This window comes from Camelus dromedarius, chromosome 3, assembly GCF_036321535.1.
Source record: "Camelus dromedarius isolate mCamDro1 chromosome 3, mCamDro1.pat, whole genome shotgun sequence".
Lineage (NCBI taxonomy): Eukaryota > Metazoa > Chordata > Mammalia > Artiodactyla > Camelidae > Camelus > Camelus dromedarius.
Window position 1 is genome coordinate 56,150,867 of NC_087438.1, and position 18,478 is coordinate 56,169,344.

Sequence of the window (18,478 nt, forward strand, 5' to 3'; positions counted from 1 at the left end):
AATCATACCTGCAGGCAGACGTAGTGCTGGATACATCTTTCAGTTCCTTGTACCTGGTATTATACTTTGTTATAATAGATGTCTCAAAAATATATATTTGAATTAAAAAACAAAACAAAACAAAACTATGAAGCTGTTTATAAGAACCTCCAAAACCACAAAGTCTCCATCCAATTTTCATGTACCATCGAAGCCTGCCTTCCCCAAACTGCCACTTGCACTCAATCTAATCTCCTCCTTCCCTGTCACCAGAAGCTATTGCTTCGGGTATTTTTCATGAGGTGCTATTTGCAGATGCTAATGTATTAGTATTTCCTAATGGCTTGTGTCATTGCCTTGTCTTAGGGAAGTCTTTTCTTTCAAGCTGTTTATAGCGAGCTATAATACAAAGAAACAACTCAAAATTGGAATGGGTGGAAGGAAAGGGGCAATATTTTGGGTATTAAGTAGACATAATACACATAATGTAAAAGTTTACTTTTTAAAGGTTAATTTTAAGGTTATACTGCTGCATCCACAACACTAAATAAATTATATGATGTCTTTTTGTTAACTTCACCAGAAGTTATCTGGTGGGCCTGGTAAATTTCTAATTACTTTGGATTTAGTCAATCATCATTTAGATACTAGAATCTTAGTGATGTGACAGTTTTTAAAAGGGGGAAGGTTGCCTGGGAGGTGATCTTTTTTGTAATACCTACATTTTAGCTGAAGAAGAGAAAAAACTGAACCCAGAGTACTGATGTGATCTGTCAGTCTTCAAAACCAGACTCTTGGCGTTTGGTCTATTTGTACTGAATTATGTACTCACTCTAACTACACTGGCGCTGATGCACTTTCCTTGGCCCTCCAAGTACTTTTTGTATAAATACCCTATTCAATTTTGTTTTGCTCATTGAAAGTTTTTTTTTCTAATTAGATCATGGAGATTCCCTTTGATATTACAAAATTATTTAAAAATTTAAAGATGAATTTATAATCCAAGCCAAGTACGGAGTTCTTGGATTCAATTCATACACTCCAAAATATATTACCATTTATGAAAGATGGGAGTGGCTTCACAATCCTACATAAATTAAGTTTCATTATTTGATCTCTTTTAGATCTGCTTTATAATTGCACCTTTCATGCAGACTTACTGTTTATTGTACATGAAATATTGAAATAGTGAATTGGAAACCAGAATATCCCTTCATATTGCCAAATGTTTCCCAGTGGCTTAGAGGTCCCTTGATCCTTGAAAACCTTTCCTTTAGGTTTTCTGTAAATAAACTGTCCAGAAGGCAAGGGAAGTTATTGGCTTTAAAGAATTTACAAATTTTATGGCCAGAATACTTCCTTTCAAAAATCTGAAATGGACTAAATTAAATAAGGCTTATTTAATTTGAAAACCTAAATTCAATTGCTTTTTTACGTATTTCCACAAAATTGGTATTGAAATGAAGCTGCGGAGGGTTAGCTGCAATTCTGACAAAGGTCAGCATTAAAATGTGCAGGCTAACAATTCTATTAATTCTACTAATTTGGTTGAAATACTATACAGACTATCTTAAATTAGCAAATGTCTCATGAAATAGACCAAAAGGTCATTTCCTAGGTGACAATGTGATATTTTCCTTCCTGTTAGTCATTTATAGTATGCTACACTTCATGAAATCCAAAAAAAATTCGGTAGATTCAATTACAGACAATGAATTATCCATTTTCTATAGTCACCACCAATTGGACAATGAATATATACACACTGTATTCACCATAAGAGAATCTATGATGTCTTATTTTAAAGAATCCAAATTAACTTGTAGAGTGCTCGTTGTTTAGATGCATCTAATATAGCAAAATACTTCTTCACAGTTTATAAAATTATTATCAATAATGCTCCTACTCCTGACAGAATGTCACTAAACATCTCAACTTTATGCTGAATTTTAATCAGTTTGTATAATCCGAAAATAAACAAAAAGAGGATTTATCCAATCTGCTGAAAAGCCACTGAAAGAGAATATTTAGAGCACAAAACTATTCAAAAAAGAATACGATTTCAGTAGAGAACACTGCCAAATGATGTAATGTTCATTTTAAGTTATTAATAATAATAGTATTACTACTCTTAAGTAAAGAATATGAAAAATAACTGATACTGCTTAGATTAAAATATTTAAAAATTTTCATTTGCCAAAGCAAATTTATGTAATTTATCAACATTACTCACAATTTGCAACTGATATAATAATATATTACTTTACATTTCACAGTTTCATTGGAAATTCTCTTTTGGAAGAAGCTAAGAACAGATGTATATCTTCCTTCTTGGTTATAATAGGCGGTGTCAGATTACGGGCTCCTGAGGTTTCAGAAGCCACCAGAAAGAGAAAGGGAGCTACTTGTTGATGGGTACCTACTATGCATTGTCTCTGTTTTGTCATTTGTTTTATTTAATCTACCTTAAGACCCAACAATATTTCTGTGTTTTTGTTTAGAAACTAAGCACAGGAGATAACAGTCTGATTTTAAAAGATCTCTGTAAATTAAATGTCACTTTATTTTATATTAAGGATTAAAATCCAAGCCAATCATGTGTTAAATGTCCAACTATGAGTCTGGAACGATCGGCTTATGACCCCTCAACGTAGATGTAGGTAAGACTTTTTGAAAGAGAGTAAATGCAGTTTAACCTTTGCAGGCTTTTGGAAAACACACTGGTAGAACTTCATGCTCAAAGTTTCAGAGACCATCAAACATTTCAAGTGATGGAACAATGTTTGTTCATAGGTCTGAGATATGCTTCTCACTTTGGACCACCTGTGGACTTCACACATATTCATAAAGGAATAGCATCATGCTTTTATGATTAATAGTAGTTCAAGGGAGCTAATCAGTTAGGTAAGATCACTTCTAAAAGAAAAACACAAGAAGTTTTGCTTGAGAAACTTCTGAGATTTTGACCTTAGAGAAGAGACTGGAAGAAACATTAGACCCATAATAATAATAAAATGTTAAATTGATATTTGAATACTTAAGAATTCCCTAAATGAATGTATATGAATTCCTTAAAATATATCACAACTGGGTAAAGGATGTTTTGGGGGGTTTCATTTACAACAACTGTATTTCCAGGTATTATCTGATCAAGTTTTGGAAAACCTACCAAACTGAAATAAAACTTATTATTAGGGAGTTACATAAATAGTTGGCATATGAAAGAAATTTCTCAAAAAACAATTAGCAGGAGATTGATAATGAAGGAAGAGAATTTAAATGACCGACAGTTTCTCTTCTGAAGAGCTATTTCTCAGAAGTGATGCATCTTAGTTAAGAACACAGCCAAAATTTATAAAATCAGAAGCCTCCAGATAAGGATAAAAATTGATTCTATATCAACAATTCAAAAACAGAGTCACTCTATACACTATCTATAAAAATATTAAGCTTCTTGTCAACAAAGATACTAACAAGTATAACAACGTCTAGTTGAACAGATTATATTCTCTTGAGGAGAAAATACTAAAAATAGTCACAATTTTGGAGCACTTTCTTGAATGATATCAAAAAAGGGAAAATAAAAATAAGACGTCAATTTACCTTGGCTTGGAGATTCTGAATATGTTCTGACACAACAAAAAATAGACATGTACGGGAAGAAGTGGTCCTTGGATTGACAGAAAATCTGTCACCCACAGAATGAATCAGTTTCAGCAGGCAGGTGACTTTAAGAGGACAGATGAAAAGCCATCTTAAAACAGTGGTGGATAGAGGTTTGCACTGAACATTACACCCTGATTTGTGTAAAAACAGTTGTTTTATTTTTGTCTTTCTAAAGAAATTTGCCATTGGCAACACCTTTACGTGGATATTTCGAGAGTCTACCAGCCTGTCTGAATTACTTATGGGGTGTAAAATATTTTGTCTTATTCCACATGGCATTATGACTCACAAATAATATTCGCCATACCCAGCTAATATGAGATATGACTGGAATGTTTCCAATTTTAAAAATATTATACAGTGGCAAAGAACAAGTTTAACTTCACCATTCAAGTCTAACAAATGGAAGGGTTATTTTCCACGGTGTCTTCAAATTAAGAACTTGAAAAGTTCATAAAGGCTATGTATAATAAAAATTAGTTCCTTTACTAGTAAGGCCACACCTTAACAGAAAATTTTAGGTTTCTTTTTCAATTATTATTTTAAAATTTGAGGATCCTAGCAGGTGATCTCTTAAATTGGGGATCAAAATTATAGGCAGTATAGGCCCAAATCACTAACTTGAATAATACTGAAATCCATTCATTCATTCTTTCATTCAACGGTATTTACTGAATGCCTACCATATGTCAGGTGTGGTGACAGGTATTTAGTTAGGTATGAGACAAGAGGTTGAGAAAGTAAACAAAATACAGATGTGGTTCCATCCCTCCTGGAGCAAATAATCTAGCGGGAAAAAACCATTTCCAGTACAGCATGATAATACGACAGTGAGAGAATTACAGATGACACGGTAATATCCAGGGGACAACTTAGGCCAGATTTGGTGTGGGATGGAGGTGGCAGCAAAGCCTTCCCAGAGTAAAGTACATCTAAACTATACTTGAGGGATTTAACCAACAGAAGGCTGGGGATGCTGTGGGCAGACGTCTTTCCATTCGCTTCCTCTAGGAAGAGGACATTCGCTTCCTCTGCGAAGAGGAGCAACTGAAGCAGATTCAGAAGCGTGGTTAAGAGATGAAATGCAGCCAAGCACGCGAAGACTTTTAGGCTACACTGAGGAATCTGCACTTTATTCTGAGGCTGATAGGGAACAGTTGAAGAGCTTTTTAAAAAAGGAGCAAGAGAATCACATTTACATTTTAGAAAAAAAAAAATCACACTGGTTACAATTTGGGAAATAGGTTTTTACAGAGTAAGGCCAGAAACCAGAAGCCTGGTTGGAAGGCTTCCGCAAAAACCCAGGTGAAAGAGGGTGGTAGATCTTGGAAGTGGCAGAGGGGGGTGGTGAGAAGGGAAAAGGATTTTTAAGTCACTGAATCCTTTCTTCAGTTATTGAAATAACCAGTACTTGCTAGATGAGTTAGTGTGAGTGTGTGGAGCTGGTGAAACTGAGGTTGTCAGGAAGGTCACAGGCAGGGGAAGGGTGGCCTGGAGGACAACGGGACACAGCAGCTAGAAGGATGAAGGGAGACAGAGTATGATGCCGTGCGCCCCGAATAAATGGAATGGTCTATGACAGAGGCAATGTCTTAGGAGCATGACGGTGTGGTGCTCACTCACGCGCCATCACTATTTTTCATAGTATGTGATGCTTCCTACATGCATCACAACATTTGTCAAGCGAATGATTTAACTCAGTAGCTCTGCTACATTATACGACAAGGACATAAGGCTGGGTTCTGGGATGACAAATCTATCTTGTGTTCCATATATATGGCCTATCCTCACAAAGCTCATAGAAAAGGAAAAGGAGAAAGACATACATAATTATCTATCATGCCTGGTAACGAAAGAACTTAATACAACTTCAGCTCAGTAAGGCTCCAGATAGAATGTTAGGGGAAAGTAAAGAAAAAAGTGATTATTTCTATAAGACTAGGGAACATGAAGGCCAAGAAAGCAAAGACTGAGAAGAGACCACTGGAAATTTCAGGTCACTTGGAAAGAACAGTTTCATGTGTGGCAAATCCAGTTTGATACAGGGCGACATTTGTGATTTTAGTTATTTTCATGATTTCCAGAAATACTATGAATTACCACATCTTTGAAACTCTTAAACGCAGCCTAAAAATCAGTAAGAGGAGAACTCATAGCTTTCCAAAAAAAAAAAAAAAAAAAGACCTCATTATAGAAATAAGCTGTCTTACTTTTCTTAGCCACAGAAGACATTAACAAATTTGTGCATACTTATAAATACTCCACACATAAGTGCATTTTAAGAAGACTTTTAAAAAGCACCGACTGTAACCTTACCTCACGTGCAAATGATAAACACACTCTGCAATGTGTATGCTTTCCTTCTATAAAGCTCTCTTATGAAAATGTAATCAAATTGCTCTATTGCTTAGCAACCACCAGTAAAGAGCTAATAAGTCATGAGTCATGATTCTATGAGAACAATCTGCAGGTCAGTGGCATGATTTCAAGGCGGTATGGATTCCTGCTGTGATGCTTTCAAACCAAGACTGACACAAAGCATTAGAAAAGATGAGAGTTAAAATGCAAATGTTCTCATAATCAATCAAATTGACCTATACATAGCGTGATCTGGTACACTCTGCTACATCAGTCTGACAGGAACATCTATAAATCAACACCAGAGTAAATATAACACGAGGACATGGATTCCTAAGGAATTTTTGTTTTACCAATTTAGTTAAGCCAAAGAAGAAGGCACCTTTAAATTAGTATGAAGGTAACGATTCCAACATTCACCTAAAAACAGGAAATCCTCTAAGGAAGGGGAGCAGTGGGTACTGATACACTTTTGGAAAATATTACCTGTAACCATTGTGACTGGTCATTGTGGCCGGAGGTCCAGGCATTCACTTTGCCCTGCTTGTCCAGCCGAGCTTTCCTCGGTTCCCAAGTGAACATGTCCATATTGAGAGTTCTGAAGATGCTGGAGGCAGTGATCTGATAGTCTTGTATATGTCCTGATTTCATCCCCAGAGGCTCAGAACAGCCTAGAAGAAAACAAGAAGGGCTCTATGAGAAAAATAATTTATCACCGTGGAAGGTTTCTGCATTCATTTTGGACAGGGAAGAGAAGATTAAGCATAATGCTATTCATTCCCCAAAAGAGAGAGCATCTAGATTCAAAAAAAAGGCTATAATCAGAAATAAATCTGGAACAAAATCGAAAAACAAGATAGCCAATTCAAGCTATTTTGTCTGAATATATTTTGGAAAAATTGAAAACAAGACGGACCATTCAAACTACTTTTCTGTGATAGATGATTTTGCAAAATGACAACAATGCTGAAATGCTCTCTCCTGTCTCATTACTGATAGCCTCATGACTGTTTCCTGGTTTTCAGTGGTTTCATTGTGTCTTTAAAACTGGAACATTTTTCTCGCAAAGTATATTTGGTTGTCTTTTATTTGTTTCTATATATAATACTGCAAATGAAAATTCCCTCAATACAAAGTTATTTTCACAAAATGCTCCAATGGTATATTCTTAACTGGACAGCATTTTTTTTTCTAAGAAATCTGTTCATCATTATCTTTGATTCTTACAGTACCACCACAGCTTCTTCTGGAAGGTAGGAAGCTCATATTTATTCCATGTATATCATGTGCCCAGCATTGTACAAGTGTAGAATTTAAACTAGTAGATGAGATTTTAAGAAAGCTAATTCTAGCAAAAACCATTAGTGGACAAGCCTTTTTATAAATTTTTATATTTCAATCATTCTCAATAACCTCTAGTATTGGATATTTTTTGAGGATTCTCAAATCCAGGTTTGACATGGTACAAAATTTAGGTTTGTCCTTGTCCTTGAAAAATCTCATGTGTGAGTGTGTATATACACACAGTATTTCCCAATGTTGAATTGCAACTGTGACAAAATTATATTCACAAAGCTTGTAACAGGCAGCATGATTCTACTATCATATTAACCAGTGATTGAGCCTTCTATATGTAAAATTTTACATTTTGGCCAAGGAACACACAGGGTAAGTTTGTGCATCAAGAAAGTTAGGATAAAAGAGGAGACTTCTCTAATCAATGTCACCTCACACTCTCTTGGTCCCCTACTCACTAGCTGTGTGACCTTGTACCCATTATTTAACCATTCAGTGCCTCAGTCTTCTCATCTGTAAAATGGAAATAATAATAAAAATTGTCTCAAAGAAGTGTTCTAAGAAGTAAGTTAATAAAGTATTTAGAAACAGTGCTGGTATATAGCTAGCATTCAGTAAATGTTAGCTATCTTTATTATTTCCATAAAGCTCATTGCAACAGATGACAACATTAAGTCCCCAGATCAGCGTATCAGTGAGTACTAAAGAATATCCTCTAACTGGTTGTAGTTTCTAAAACTAGACCATCTTAAGTCTAGGCTCTAAGAGAGGTGGTTTAGACTCTTCACTGATACAATGAATTCTTAACTATAATTACTTGCTTTCTTTCCTAATCAGTCTAGATCCAGGGTTCCTTCTTGAGGCTCCTCGACATTTGTCTTCACCCCTACCTTCTAACAAACTCCTATGCAAACATGACAAAAATGGACCCAGAGGGTTAGCCAATTGGATGTCTTAACTCAAGTCTTTTTGGGTTGTAGGATCATAGGAGACCTGTATTCTGAGTCCAATGATGAAAACAGTTCTAAATCCTAAATATAAATTCTGGAAAAGAAATATTTCATGACAAATCTCAAAGATTCTAGAAAGTTCTAACATCTTAACAACATGCTATTTATCTTCAAGCAGTTCTAAGATAACATGATTTGTCTGTATTATGGATTTCTGACCAGTTCTTCTATTCCCACCAGCAATCCTCCACCTCCACCCGACTTGCTACCAAAGTCTCTGTAAAATTGCTTGGCTTGCAGAAGAGACACAAGGGAAAAGGAAAGGTAACTGTTTTTCTCTTTTTGTGATAGAGCATAGTATCTGAAGTACTGGATAGAAGAGGGATACCTTTACTTTGACCATTTCTGCTTTGCTCTAGATTCATTTCATTGCCCACTCTGTTGTCTAGTACTTAGCCCAGAAAAAGTGCTGTATTCTTTGTTTAAAGAAAGAATGAATGATTATTCCTCTACTAATTGTAGTCATGATTCATTTCATTCTAAACATCTTAAATCATATCTCTTTCAGAGAATTTAGGGGTTTTTCTTTTTAAGTGTCTGAGACAAGCTTTACTGCTGATCTTCTAGGCAGGCTGAGAGATCTTGTAACAGTTTATTGAACACAATAAGGCAGCCTTGGGCTTCACAGTGCTGCACTGGATTGTGGGAAATAGTTTGTTGCATTATATTACTGTTTATTTCCAAGTGTTATAGTCAACTTCCTCGCCAATTTGCCTCACATCACGAATTTCCCTTCTTATCTGTATGACTTCGTATGTCTAAATTGACTCTTTTACCAGCATGGACAGCACCTGAACAAAATGAAGCATTACCAGCAAAAGTGATTATTTCTATAGTGAGGTACCCTAGCTTTTAAAAGCCTTCATCAAGAGATATTATTCTCTGCATGCACATTCAAAATCAGTTGGTGGGGTTGGGAGGTGGGGTATGGCTTCTTTTTAAAAACATAAAAATCCGTAAAGTGTCAGTTGTAACCTGTTGTCAAACTTGAAAATAAAATATATTCCTATCTTGGGGGTGTAACTGTGTCATGTCTGAGAGACTGGCCCTCATGAATCAAAAGACTGAAAAACTGGGGAAGGTAATATTAAGCAACTAAAATCCACGGGACTTGCAGCAAACCTCAACATATTGTGGCTTCCTCTTGACTGCTTTATGATGAATGACTGAGGGATGACGCTGGCCTGTGATGATATGGTGACACACAATATAAACACTCTAGAGCAATAATTCTGCTGAGATTTACTGGTAGTCAGTAAGTCTGAATTACCAAAATAAGGAAAACATCCCTATTAGGATAATTAATGGTACTAAAACTGTATGTTTGATTGCTTCCTAAAAGACACCCTTTTATAATATGAAAATGTGATTCTTAAAATAGATTCACTCATCTGCCCAAATGTTTTTCATTCCACTGAATGTAATGCGTTCATTTAAGGTTTGGTTGTTTTTTGCTAGTAACTTCTATTTCCTTAAAAATCACTCCCTTTCTTGACATCACAAATAAACCTAAGAAGGGAATAGATTTGAAGTATGCATTTTAACCCACGTGCAACCTTTTGAAATGAATATAAAGCTCTCTGTTCTCTCTTTGCAGGGATGTTTTCTCCTATTTTTAACTAAATGGTATTATTGTAAATGTGATAAAAGTCTCTCAGACTTGGAGGTGATGCTAAAAAGTAGGGCACACGTGAATTTTTAGTTTTCTTAAAAACACAGTCGTCTGAACAGAATTTCAGGCAACAGGGGCAAAGATAAATGTTGATGTTAGAACTATAAGAACTACCACCAAAAATATAACACAGTGAAACACCTAGACAAGACTGTCTGCTTAGCTGAGAACCTAGCTACACTGAAAGTGAACCACTGTGAGATCTGCACATAAGGTCTGCACCTTTGTGTCTAGTCCTGATGCTCCCGGAGGACAAGGATTATTTAACTTTGAGTCCTTGGATAGATTATCTTTGTGTTCCATAACCACTGTTTGTACAATAAGCAGGTTACTAGATAAGAATGATCTAAGAATGAATTTAGAGTAGCAATCTGAGATCTACCATCTCCTTGGAAGGAATGTTAAGTTTGCATGTTTCATACAACCCCCCAAAAAGGACAAAACCAAATTCTTATGGTAGCTGGACAAAGATAAAGCTTACTTTTCTATACTGTAACCCTAAACATAACTGCAACTTGTGAGGTCAGGCAGACTCCAGTTTTTACTGAAATCTTGTCACAAACCATAAATCATAGTTACTATTAAAATCAAGAAACACATTTAAATTTGACAAAAGTTTCCAGAGTGAACATTTGTTGCACTTTCTTCAACCATTCAAAGAAATACACTGCCCTTCTGCATTAATTCTATCCTGTAGTGTGTTCTAGAACTTATTTATCCTGTACACACACACTCTCTTTCTTGCCTTCTCACTGAACCAAGCCCGGATATTCTGAAGCAGTAATGATTATCTATGGTGTCGAAAAATTGCAAGTTAAAAGCAGACTACCAACAAATACGCTTTTTTCCCCCCCTTTAAAGAGGGTACAGGAATAGATAAAATGAGACTCACCTGACAGCTCACATCCAAGAAGTTCCATTCTCAAAGTGCAGTGTCTTCGACAAACTTGGGGATAGAGTCTTACATACTGAGCTTTGATGGGGGGTGTGAAAGAGTTAGCGTAGGGTGTATTGTTATCAACATTTCCACGGAACACCTGTGTAAAAAGATAATACAGAATTTAAAAATGTTAATTGCCAGGGGTGGGTATACCTCAGTGGTAGAGCACATCCTTAGCATGCATGAGATCCTGGGTTCAATCCCCAGTACCTCCACTAAAATAATAATAATAATAATAATAATAATAATAATAATAATAATAATAATAATAATAATAATAATAAAATTTAAAAAATTAATTGCAATAGATTTTTTAAAGAAACCTATTTTCATACAGTGACTCTATATACTACTCAACATAATCTTTCAAAAACTGGATTAAATAATTTAGGGGCCTGGAGCATTTCAGATGCACCTTGCCATCAGCAGTGAACGTAAAACCTAGAGATAAAATCCTGATTAAAGCTATAATATCACTGTGACCTATGGCTCAATCTCCACCCTACTACAATGGTCTTGTCAATTTAAGGCCAGTCCTTCAGAGCCAGGGAATGCTTCTTTTTTTTTTTTTTTTTTTTTTTTTGAGAAATGGGCACCTTAAATCTTTCAACTTAATTTGGGGTCTGGGTCTGCCTGATCATTTTGCTACTTGGTAATTATAGTTTTTGTTTGTTTTTGTTAGAACTAGTCTTCACTACTGCTTCCTGATCACTGGGTTTCTCTCACCCTGTGATCAGATTTATGACATTTTAGGGTCTGATTCCCCAAGATTCGTACCTTATCAGTCAGTTTCAGGTCACTAGATAAGAGACTCGTAATTCTTTATATATATATCTCCAGTGAAAAGCTAATTTCCCTCTAAAACTCAAGTGCTAAAATGTGTTATTTTTAATTCTTTTAAATCTCATTTTCATTTTACCCTCTATATAAACTGGTAATCAGAAAACCTACATAGGTTTAATTTAAGAAGGTAATTTTTAAAATCTTTCATAAAATCTTTTATTAGTCTAGTCTAATGACTAGTTTTAAATGGAATAAGCTATAGTCCTGGTATTTTTAAAAATTAATAATGTTGAGTAAAATTAATTTAAAAATTGAGAATACCTTATGAAAGACAAAGGAGATATTGAATATTATATCCATTTCTTCTAAATATTTTCTTCTGTTAAATAACAAAATTTTCTTCCAATATGAAGTATATTAAGATATAAATCTTTTCCATAAAGGTATTTTTCTTTAAAAATCATATTTTTTCTTTAAAAATAGTAGTACTGATCTGCAGTTATTTGATCAAGGAGAGTGATGATCTGCCAAAGCAGTAAAATGAAATTAAAAGCTGACTACTGTTGAAACAAAACTTAATTGTCATACACAGGACCATGCTAACCTTGCGATAAAGTATTTAAAGGACCACTGATGAAAATCTGAGAAAGTCTTAAATGGTAGATACTGTACATTTATAATTTGGGATAACTCCTTATCCTCTTCACACTACTAGTCCAATTAAAAAATTCATAAATTTATTTTCAACAACTTAAAGCTTCTGCTGAAGACTCAGTAGCCATTTAGTAATCAACGACTATTAATTAATCAATGACTATTACTTCATTATTTTCAAATGAAGTATATCTTGTCAGCCTTACCACGTCTTCATTGGTGCCTTTCACTTTGTACATTGCCCAAGTCTTTCCATCATTACTATAGGCAATTTTGTAGGATTTTATATATTCTGGGCTTCCAATCCTCTTGGCTCCTTGGGTAATAACACCAGTAACTCTCATTTTTCTTTGTAAATTTATCTGAGGAGACAAGGCATAATCAACTATAATCTCATTGCTTTCAGGATAACAATGTTGATGATATTAAATTTGAAAGTGGAACATTTTTATTTATTAGCATAGATTTAAAATAATACAAAATAAGCATATATCCAGCTTAGCTTCAAAATGTCTTTCTCTAATGGTATACTTTTTTTTTTTTTTTAAAGTTAAGCAGCATTTGTGAACAAGCTTTGAAAAGGGCAATGTGTTCCAAAAAATATAAGGATTAAAAAAGCATTTGGTTGATTGTGATATGGAAGTGTGACTTACCAAAGTGAAAAATGAGAATATTATCTTATTAAAATAACCTCAATAACCTTACTATGAAACTCTAATGTTAACATAACTGTTATTGTATCTCAAACTGGCTTTAGATGCCAAGAAATTTCCATTGAAATAAAACATGCAAATCTCTTTAAGATCTTTGAGCACTAGAGTAAGAAAAAGTAAAGACAACAATGATGGCAAAATACAAAACAAAGTATCTTCAGTTTCTGAATCTTTATACTGTAGTCTCTGCTATGGATTGTGTGAGTACACACTGTCATGTAGGATTCCTCACCAGACACTTCTCATTCACTATATGGAGACGTTCTAACTGGTATTTTTGTCTCCATATTTTCTCCCCACTCCAAATTACCTTTCAATAGTTTGCTGCATCATAACTGTCATCTAATAAAATTTTCAACATTTTTCTCATATTTAAATAGAAATCCCCCTTTGACACAACATATAATAATTGATTAAATGCAGCAATGGGAGAAAACATATTTTCTTTATATATGGCAAACATTAAAAATTGTTCCATTGATTTTAAAATGCCTTTTTGATGTCTATAAAATCTTAAGCTCAGTAGAAAGGTACTGTTTCAATGTTCTTGACAAACTGCTATAAAGCTCTCCACTTAACATTGGAAATGATAGAGGATGTGCATGAGGAAACCAGCTCTTCTAGAATCATTGTTTTTCATATGTACATTCATGTCACATATCTAAAAAGTCAAAGATCGGAACTAAGAAAGCAATCCTTAAGGTGCTCCCACCCCAGACAAACACTGTGACTTATTAAGAGGCCTATGATGTTAATTTCCCTGAATGTATAAATTTCAAATGGGTTGAGGGCAATCCTGAAACCTGCATGTAGTCAGTGCTCTTTTCGGCTTCTGAAAGTCTGCCGACACCGCAAGGTGCACCTTCCTCTTTGTCATAAGTTTCCCAAAGTCTCATCTTCCCTCTCCAAGGCTCCTCCCCAGCTAGTGCTCACCAAGTGATGCTCTGTCTTCCTTGTTTATAAGGAAAACCTGGGATTTGGATGAGTTAAAGAACTGGGGTGAACAGTCCCCAGCCTCTGACTGATGAGCACACCCATGTAGGTTGTAGTGAAAACCCACAAACAACACTGTTGTTTTTAAATTTGGGGTCAGTGGTCCAGTACCAAGACAGCTGACTCATATATCCAATTCTGCTGCTCTCATTTAAATACTTAGATGTCAAAATCACCGGCAGGGATACGTTTTATGTTCCATTCTTGTTTGGAGGCTCAAGTAAAAGAATATCCTTCTATGAAAGTAAATTTTACTTATTTCTCTTTTATTTAGTTCTCTAAAGAATGGGTTTGGAATTTTAACTGTGGGATGTGGCATCAGTAACCTCCGAAAGAGACTTTATTTCACTATGTTAAGTAAATTAGCACACTGCCAGGAAAGAGCAATATTCTCCCACTGTCCTGCGTATGGCATTCTTTTTCTTTTTTCAAACTGAGACTCTTCATAGTCTAAACCTTACAAATATATATGTGTGGGTATTCATATATAGATACACATACGTATATAACATAATCAGTGGGCACTATGAATCATGTTTCCTCCCATTTTGGAAGCCAAATTCCATATTTGATACTGCTAAACATTCCTTTTTCAATTATCTTTTATCTTGTTTCAATTATCTTGTTTATACTTCTCGTAGATGGCTAAATTATCTCTCCTCCAGTTTTGGCTGATGAGCTGTAGACTAATTTTCTAAAGCTTAAACTGTATCACAATCAAAAAATAAAAATCTGAGTATGTTTCTCTCTAAATCATCAGAAATGATGTTTTAAAAGATTTCTATTTGCTCTAATATTTACAAGCTCTGAACATACAACTCAGGGAGCTGTCACTCCAGAGAGTAAAGCAGCACCCAACTTGGGCTGCATCTACTTTTAGTAAGTATTTGTAATCAAATATCAGTGCTGTTTTCATCCAATGAAAAATAAAAACCACAAAGTGATTCATAGAATACTGGTTCTGGGATTATTCACAATTACTGGGCTTTAGACTTTTTGAGTTCTCCTGCATCTGGCGCTATTAAGCTTAGAATAATAAGGAATTCATATGTAAAAGGGCTACGATTTCAACATCATGGTCATACTCAAATTTAATACCAGGAATCTGTATTACTGTGAGAAAAAAACTAAGCCTTGGAAGAAAGCCATCACATGATTTTTGAAACATCTCTACCATTAAACATGCTGCAAGTTATCCCCCCTCATCCCACCCCAACATTATTTTATGATCTCATCATAAAATAACATTGGCTACAATGTGATTTGCCTTTTATTCTGTTCATTCTGCTTGCATGAATCACCCCAGACATTGTTAAAGGTCTACTAAAGAGGACTGCAGGAGAAATTCCAAATTATTCCCTGTGACTTTGATGGATGTTTGGATATGCAATAAAATATTTTCATTTATTTCTCTGGTTTAAGAGAAATTATTGTTCCACTGGGGGTAGGTATAGTGTATGGCCTTAAAAAACAAGTGTGTTCTAAGGTGTTCTATGTGAACCGTTTCCCTTGCATTAGCATAAATATTAAGAAATGTAACCTGGATGCCTAGAACCCAGGTGAAGACCAGGCAGAAGGCAGAAAAGGATTGAGGCTTTCAACCCTGGCTTTTGTCACTTCCCACCAATATAAGCTTGGACAATTTTGTCTAAGCTTTCTGAAATTTAATTTCCTCCCTAATAAAAAGAATTTTAAAATAACTATTACATCATGTAAAAATTATATGACATAATGAATGTAGAAATTTAATAGCACCTGCCACCTAGAAACTTCTTAGAACATTTGCTTTTTGGGTTTTTAGTTTCTGTTGTTCTTTTTTTAGCTGAAAAGAAGCATTCTTTTTCTGTTTTCTACCCTTATTTTTAAGAGCTGATGATCATAATTACCACATGAAAAAAGCTTTGAAAATAACTTCCAAAGCTATGCATTAATAAGACATTTAGGGCTATTATATTTAAGAGAGAGAGAGAGTGTGTGTGTGTGTGTGCATGCATGCGTGTGTGTGTAAATCTTATCATTAGATTCAACGTGAGGGGAAAGAGAAAATTAATGGGCTTCTGACAAGATAGCAAACTAGTGTGGCCTACTGGCTCTCGCCCCTGAATCTAGCACTGGAGATATTCCAGGACAGAAGGTTGCTGAGTTTGTACTGAGACTGGTACTCTAACTCAACTCCATCACAAAAGAACCATGGGAAACCCTTAGCAGAACAGGGGTTTTTGAGACCCAGTGCATGTTTGTATGTCTGGATGTGTGGAGGGGAACTCCAAGGGCCAATGATGATGAAAACAAGCTTGCGAAGAGCTTTCTAGATGTGCCATTTCTCATTCTCATTTTGCTTGCCTTGTTCTTTCCTGATTTACCCAGTTCTAGCCCACAGTCAGTGGATGGCAGTGGTGAAATGAGGGCCAGGCTGGAATGGGGGGCCTGTAGTGACTAACAGATCTGAGCCTTTCACCCTCTGCATTCTACATTCCCAGCCTGTGAACTAAGGAGGTAAAACAGAGAGATGGAGGTCTTGGTGAAAGCGGTGTCTAGGGCAGACAAGGTCTTCCACTGGGAGAAGAGAGATTATGGCTGAGTACGGCTCCATCCACCTGAAGTCACTGAAGCTAGGGCATCAGCTTCACCTTTCCCTCCAGATACATCTCTAGCCAAAATATTAATAACAAACTACCTGAGGAATGCTAGTGTCAAAATTATGAGGAAGAAGAAGGAAAAAGAAGTAATATTAGAAAAAACTAATGTAATAGAACTGGCAGGCTAAGACTTCAAAAAAATTAAATACCCCTAAAAAGATAAAGGAGTTTTTGAAACATAAAACAGAAACAAGCATATAAATAAGAACTCATTAGAAATAATGAGAATGAAAAATATAATTAAAGTTAAATGAAGTTTAAAATTAAGCAAAATAAAGTTCCCAATGAAGAGACTTAAAGCAAAGAGGCTCAGCTGAAGCATAAACTAGTAAGCAGAAAGACAGATTATGAAAAACTTTCCAAAAGGCAATGGGATGGGATAATGATATTGCCCACATTGGCAGATGATATAACAAGTGACTTCGAAAACTCAAAAGTAACAAATAGTAAAAGCTAACTTAAAAATCCTGCAAGTTTGTTTAATATAAGATCAACATATACTTAATCTATACCAGCAATTATCAAGGGAAAATACAAGTAATTAAAATAGTATGATACTGGCACATATAGAGGCAGACCAAACAATAAAACAGAATAGAAAATCAATAAATAGACCCCTCTATGTAAAGGGATTTTGTATATGAATTAAGTGGCATTCAAATCTGTGGAGAAGAGATAGAATATTCAATAACTGGATTGGGACAATTCGGTAGACATCTTAAATAAATTTAGATCAATGTCTGTCTTCTTATCCAAGAGTAAATTCAAGGTAAATTACACACTTAAATGAAAAAAAGGAAAGAAGGAAAGAAAGAAACCACAAAGGACCAGAGGAAACAGAGAGTTAAAAATAATCTCAGAGACAAAAATTACATTCCAATCATGGCACTAGTTTTCAAAACATTATTATATTAAACTAAATTTTTCCTTAAAATAAAAAGCAAAATAAAGTCAAAAGACAAATGATTAACTGGGATTAATATTTTCTAAATCATATCATAGCACAGAATCATTAATCAAAGAAATACGATCTCACATATTAATAGTTGAAACACAAACAACCCAAGAGAAAAAAATGGGCAAAGGATTTCATTAGTTGACATCTTAGGAAATACCTATGATTCTTAAACTTATATAAAGATACTCAATCTTACTTATAATATGAATTAAACTAAATCTACCCCAAGGTACTATAATTCACCTTTCACATCAGCAAAAAGCAAAAGGAAATTATCACATGGTATTAGCCAAAATGCAGAGAAATAGGCAAGCATGTACATTCATTGTGGGCGTATAAATGACACAGTATTTTGTGAAGGTCAATTTAGTGACTTGAAACAAAAAAATGACAAAAGCACATTTTCTTAAACTCAGTAATTTCATTCTAGAAATGTAGCCTACAAGTATAATCACACATAGGCAAATTGATGCAGGTACAAGGGTGTTCCCTGCAGAGCTAGGTATAATAGAACACAATTTCGAACAATTTAAAATGTCTATCAATAGGGGTCTAAGCCATTTCATTATGGAGAAGTCCAGAAAATGGACACAATTCATTTGTAAAACAAAAGAACAAGAATGAAGGAGAGAGGGAGGAGGAGAGGGAGAGAGCAGCAAAAGAGACATCCTCAGATATGATTTAAGAAATTACTGCTTGTCAAGTTTTGGTGTGGTATCAAAGAAGATTTACAATTCTCAGGAAATTATGTGGAAAGAGTACAAAGACTTCAGCAATAGGACAGTGTGTACCGTAGGCTCCTGTTTATATTACTGTC

General features: G+C 34.9%; 1 protein-coding gene across 2 annotated transcripts in view; it reads right to left on the reverse strand.

Moving 5' to 3' along the window:
- EDIL3 (EGF like repeats and discoidin domains 3) overlaps positions 1-18,478 on the reverse strand; it is a 392,288-nt gene that overhangs the window by 93,563 nt on the left and 280,247 nt on the right. For both annotated transcript variants that reach the window (XM_031447711.2, XM_010982003.3), the window contains 3 exons: positions 12,565-12,720; positions 10,874-11,018; positions 6,490-6,674 (listed from right to left, as the gene is read on the reverse strand). In XM_031447711.2, coding sequence (XP_031303571.1) covers positions 6,490-6,674; positions 10,874-11,018; positions 12,565-12,720 — 486 coding nt within the window. The remainder of the gene's footprint in view (positions 1-6,489; positions 6,675-10,873; positions 11,019-12,564; positions 12,721-18,478) is intronic.